General features: G+C 39.2%; 1 protein-coding gene across 4 annotated transcripts in view; it reads left to right on the plus strand.

Annotated features, from left to right (window-relative positions):
• The window catches only part of immt (inner membrane protein, mitochondrial (mitofilin)), a 72586-nt gene that overhangs the window by 26858 nt on the left and 39693 nt on the right, over positions 1-6035 (plus strand). For 3 of the 4 annotated variants that reach the window (XM_043705210.1, XM_043705121.1, XM_043705267.1), the window contains exons 5-6: positions 3539-3643; positions 5188-5313. In XM_043705210.1, the coding sequence (XP_043561145.1) occupies positions 3539-3643; positions 5188-5313 (231 nt within the window). The remainder of the gene's footprint in view (positions 1-3538; positions 3644-5187; positions 5314-6035) is intronic. The other variant, XM_043705314.1, reaches the window with a different exon arrangement.

Here is a 6035-nt window from a genome sequence, read left to right on the forward strand (position 1 = left end):
ACCATCAGGCCCCGGAGACTTGTCAACCTTCAGACCTAACAGTCTCTCCAACACCAATTCCTGGCAAATATAAATTCCCTTAAGTTCAGGTCCTTCAGCCACTGTTACCTCAGGGAGATTGCTTGTGTCTTCCCCAGTGCACACAGATCTGAAGTACCCATTTAATTCTTCTGCCATTTCTTTGTTCCCCGTAATATATTCCCCTGCTTCTGTCTTCAAGGGGCCAATTTTAGTTCTAACCATTTTTTTGCCTTGCACATACTTAAAAAAGCTTTTACTATCCTCCTTTATATTCTTGGCCAGTTTACCTTCGTACCTCATTTTTCCTCTGCGTATTTCCTTCTTAGTAATCCTCTGTTGTTCTTTAAAAGCTTCCCAGTCCTCAGTTTTCCCACTTATCTTTGCTATGTTATACTTTTTCTCTTTTAACTTTATATATTTCTTAACTTCCCTTGTCAGCCATGGCCACCCATGCCTCCTCCTGGGATCTTTCTTCCTTTTAGGAATGAACTGATCCTGCAACTTCTGCATTATACACAGAAATATCCGCCATTGTTCCTCCACGGGCATCCTTGCTAAGGTATTGCACCGTTGAACTTTGGCCAGCTCCTCCCTCATAGCTCCATAGTTCCCTTTATTCAACAGAAGTACTGTCACTTCTGACTGTACCCTCTCCCTCTCAAATTGCAGATTGAAGCTTAATGAATTATGGTCACTACCTCCCAATGGCTCCTTCATTTCAAGGTCTCTAACCAATTCTGGTTGGTAAGTTTTCTCAAGGTTTCAGTACTTCAGTAGGTATACTGTCAGGATATTATGAACAATATTCCTGCTAACCACCTCACATGCTGGTTAGCATGCTAATGAATGACTTCCACTTCGTGAAACCACTACCCCACATGGACTTCAGAGGTCCTCGCAGTGACAAAAGTAATTAAAATTTGGTCAGGACTAGAACCCTACTTGTTTTTCAGTGAGTTGACAGTATTTATCACTTGGTCAAGCTCATTGTCAGTTGGTTGTCTGTTGTAGGAAGTTAGCAGATGGAGGCCACTCAGATCCTCAAGTCTGTTTTTCCATTTTAAAGATACCTAAATGATATCTGCCTTAATGCTGTATCCCCATATAATCCCATATCTCTTGATTTCATTAGTAACCAGAAAGAATCAGTTTCTCTTGCAATTAATGACTGAGTTTATGCAGCCCTCTTTGATAGAGAACTACAAAGATTCACTACCCTCTGAACAAAGGAGTTCCCCCTCATCTGAATCCTAAATGGTTTATCCTAAGTGGTCTATATCCACAACCAAGGGAAACATCTTTTCTGCATTCGCTGTCTGTTCCTTTAAGAATTTTGTAAGTTTCTTTGAGATTGTCTCTCATTTTACTAAACTGTAGAGGATGCAGGTTCAGTCTCCTCATGGGACAAGTCCCACCATTCCAGGAATTAGTTTGGTGAACGTCTGTTTCACTCACTCTTTGGAAAGTATATCTTTCCTTGGAACCATTGTTCTGTACAATTAAAGCAAGACTTCTTTTGTTGTGGACTCCAATCTTCTTGAAGTACCTTCTGCCCCCATCCAGGTGTTATTTTCCTTTTTCTTTGCAGCAGCTGTTTACTGATCATCATTATAAAAGTTTTTAAATTCCAGATTTATTAAATGTGTGTTTCACCATCTGCCACAGTAGGATTTGAACTCGAGTTCCCAGAGCATTAGATTAAGTTTCTAGAATATTAGTGCAATAACAATACCACTGTGCCATCATCATCATCATCTCCTACTTACCACTACCGCTGCAGTATAAGTGCCTCCCTATGCTGCCCCCCCCCCCCGGCCAATCCAACTCATTCGATGTGGATTGTGAGCACTGATCACTACCTCTCCCATCGCTGCAGTACTCCACTGTTCACAACCTCCTAAACTGAGAATGAACCACTTATTTTTTTTTTCTGCTTTCTGACTGTTAGCCAGTTCTCAATCCTTTCAAGTATTAACCCAATCTGATGTCTGTTAATTTTGTTTTCTAACATGATGTGCGGGACTTCATCAAAAGCTTTCTGAAAATCGAAAAACCTCTCATGGTTCCCCCTGCCGGACATTGACTCTGCTCGTAACATCCTCAAAAAACACTTATCCACTTTGTCAAATATGATTTTCCTGTCGTGAATGTATGTTGAATTTTTCCAGTCAGGCAATCTTTACTACTTAATCTCCATTAATTGCAACCGTTATAATTGTGTTTTTGCCAACTGCTGAAGTCAGGCTAATAGGTTTGTTGTTCCCTGTTTTCACTTTTCCTCCTTTGTTAAGCAATGGGGTTACATCTGCTTGCTGTCTTCCAGTCTCTGCACAGTGATCATTAATGCATCCATTATCTCTACTGCTCCAGTACCACTTTTATTTTTACTAATAGTAACTTACAGTTCCATTCTTTCACCTGCATCTTTTGATCTTAATCATTTCAGGTATTCGTCTTATTTCTTCGTATCTGAAGACAGAAATGCAGTACCTATTTAGTTTCTCTATCATCTCTGTTTCCTTTTATATATTCTGCTGTCTCTTTGTTATGGACCCACATTTGTCTTTGCTCATCAATGGATTTGAGAGGAAAACCTGCCAGTTGATATGTTTAATGCAGCATTGGCTTGGGGAGAGAATAATTGAATAAATGCTGTCTTTAGAAATGAACATTTTTTTTGTCTTTGTGATGGAGAATATTAGGGAAGAAACTTTTATTCCATTTATTTGTATGCTGCAGAGTTCAAATCAAAACTTTCTTTAGCGTAGAATAGCCTGAGTTTTAACAAACAAATGAATACATAACCTTGAGGTTTGAGCAAATGATACATGAAGAATAAATTAAAACAAAACAGTCTTAAGAAATAATGAAGGTTTAAAATAAGTAATGTAAAGAAAGATTACTTTTTTTTATAGGAAATTCATGAGCAATGAAGTGTAAGAGCACAAATAAAAATGAAGTGTAGGACTACACAGTGAGACGGAAAAAGTATTGAGTGGGAAGGACAAAAAAAGAGTCATAATATAAAGTAATCTTTTTATTAAAGGATAAATATGTTAAGGAGCTAAAATTAAGAATGGGGGAAATATTTATGGAAAGAGGTGCACAAAGAAATTCAGTTGCGTGGAGACTGACCTGCAAGAGTGCGTTGTGAAAATATTCGGATTGTTTTGAATAATGGTTTGTTTTATGTAACAAGTATTGTAAAGGTGTTCTCAAATGGGTATACTGAAGGGCTTCTGCCCGAAACGTCGATTTTCCTGTTCCTCGGATGCTGCCTGACCTGCTGTGCTTTTCCAGCACCACTCTAATCTTGACTCTGATCTCCAGCATCTGCAGTCCTCACTTTCGCCTCAAATGTTATACTGCTGAGGAATTGTTGCCATAATGAAATCACTAGCATAGAAATGTGAGGTAAATCCCTGACTGCATATCTCTCTCCAGTGCTTTATAGAGAGCATAATTTTAATGCCGTACAATCCTTTTTTGTCTTTCTGGTACCCTACCCTGTGTTCAGCTTCTTCTAAAGATGCAGCTGCAATTATTTCTGCTGTTGGTGATGCTCCAACAGTCCCTGCTCCTGGGGTCCAAGTTGAAATGGAAGAAAAACATGACGCAAGTCGTAAGTAAAGAGATCTGTTTAATGACACCAGTTATGATGTCTAATTTATCAGGAAATATGATGTAACCATTTAGAGAATAATTTCACCAGACTACTTGCTCAAAAACATCTCTTTACGACATTAGCTGTTGATCTTTATTTAGAATTGTTGGTAGAGAAAATAGTAAACAAAAATTAAACAGACGATAAGTTGTCTCCTGGAGTCTGTGAGCTAAAGAGTGCTGACTATAGCACCACGCAAATGTACTTGCAACACAAAACTTTCCAAATGGAGAGAATAATCTAAATGCCAACTAAAGTCATGGTGATAGAATTGCTTGTATAGAATTAACCAGAAGAAAGTTGAATTTCTTGTTGCTGCAAGGGAAGGGAGAAAGTTTTATGTTTGATCTCTATTATACTGTACAGAAGTAATTCAATTTTCTTATTCAATCACTACAGCATTAGCCAGGAATGTATATTGCATTGGATGTTCTCTGACTTAATGAGAATAATTCCACAGAATAGCCACTCACTTGTGTATGAGAGATGAACATATCTTTTGGATTCTCAATTTTAATTATGCCACCATTGATTACTGTGCTTTCAGTTGCTTGGGTCCTAAGCTTTGCAATTCTGTCCTCAAATATTTTTGCATCCATACTCCTCCCTCCTTCAAAGATGCTGCTTTAGGCTTACCTTTAGGCTTACCTTTAGGCTTGACAGCTTCTTGTCAGTTGTCCTAATCTGTTCAGTAACAAGTTTTTTTTGTTTGATATCACTCATGAACCACCATTAGTTGCTTTGCCATGTTAGTGGTTCCATAATAAGGGTAACTTGTATATATGAATAGAGGAGGATAATGATACACTTGAAACAGTTGTTCTCACCACTTGTACAGTCCATTGCACACTCTTTATGAACAATAATGTATTTTGGCCAAACATTGCTAACCATTTTCTGTTGCTCTCAAGTGTCAGGTAGAAAGGCACAACTTATATTAGGCATGTTGGCTAGTTTGTTAATCATCAGTTCCATATTTACTAATCCTGCTATGGATTGCAGGAAATATCAGTGCTTTGCTGTATTCTTTACTGGCACAATTGGCACGTCAGGACCTTGCACGAATTGGAAAGTGACATCCAATGCAATTTTGCATTTTTGAGATCAGCAGAAATCACATTCATTTACAACATCAAAAACTATGGTTTTAATATGATTTATCCACTGGTGTGGTCTTTATAAACAGATGGAATTGTATTGGGACCTGAATTTTGGAGCAAAGCAGATGTTGGCTAACAAGTAGTTACTTGGCAGTCAGTTAGCTCAGTTGGCTAGATAGCTTTATTGTGGTGCAGAATGATGTCAACAGTCTGCGTCAGTCTCTGCTGAGATAGTTTATCGAAGGCTGCCATCTTTCCTTATACATACTTGGTACAGAGTGATGTCCCTCAAACTATAGAGCAACTTTTGAAGGATATGTAGTTGTTTTTGTTAAGGACATATTTGTCATTCAAAGTGACCTACTCCTGGTCATAAATATGCTGTCCTTATGTTCTTAAAAGGTGAAAGCTGTAGTTGTGAAAACGAAGCCGTACAGGGCCAGCACATCGCAGTAGAAGAACACCCACCTCAGGAAGTTGCAAAACACCTAGCTCAGCAAGATAGAGAGGAAAACATCAAAGTTGTTGGTAAATAAAATCAATTTCAAAATGGCTTGAAAAGAAGTGCCAATGATTCCATGTAGGCTATTTAGAATTACTAGGTTAAAAAAAATGACTGCCGATGCTGGAAACCAGATTCTGGATTAGTGGTGCTGGAAAAGCACAGCAGTTCAGGCAGCATCCGAGGAGCAGTAAAATTGATGTTTCGGGCAAAAGCCCTTCGTAGAACATAGAACATTACAACACAGAACAGGTCCTTCGGCCCATGATGTTGTGCCGAACATTTGTCCTAGCTTAAGCACCTATCCATGTACCTATCCAATTGCTGCTTAAAGGTCACCAATGATTCTGACTCTGCCACTCCCACATGCCCCCATCACTCTCTCGGCACCACTCTCTGGGTAAAGAACCCACCCCTGACATCTCCCCTATACCTTCCACCCTTCACCTTAAATTTATGTCCCCTTATGACACTCTGTTGTACCCGGGGAAAAAGCTTCTGACTGTCTACTCTATCTATTCCTCTGATCATCTTATAAACCTCCACCAAGTCACCCCTCATCCTTCGCCGTTCCAACAAGAAAAGGCCGAGAACTCTCAACCTATCCTCGTACGACTTCCTCTCCATTCCAGGCAACATCCTGGTAAATCTTCTCTGCACCCTCTCCAAAGCTTCCACATCTTTCCTAAAGTGAAGCGACCAGAACTGCACACAGTACTCCAAATGTGACCTAACCAAAGTCCTGTAC

This window comes from Chiloscyllium plagiosum, chromosome 1, assembly GCF_004010195.1.
Source record: "Chiloscyllium plagiosum isolate BGI_BamShark_2017 chromosome 1, ASM401019v2, whole genome shotgun sequence".
NCBI lineage: Eukaryota > Metazoa > Chordata > Chondrichthyes > Orectolobiformes > Hemiscylliidae > Chiloscyllium > Chiloscyllium plagiosum.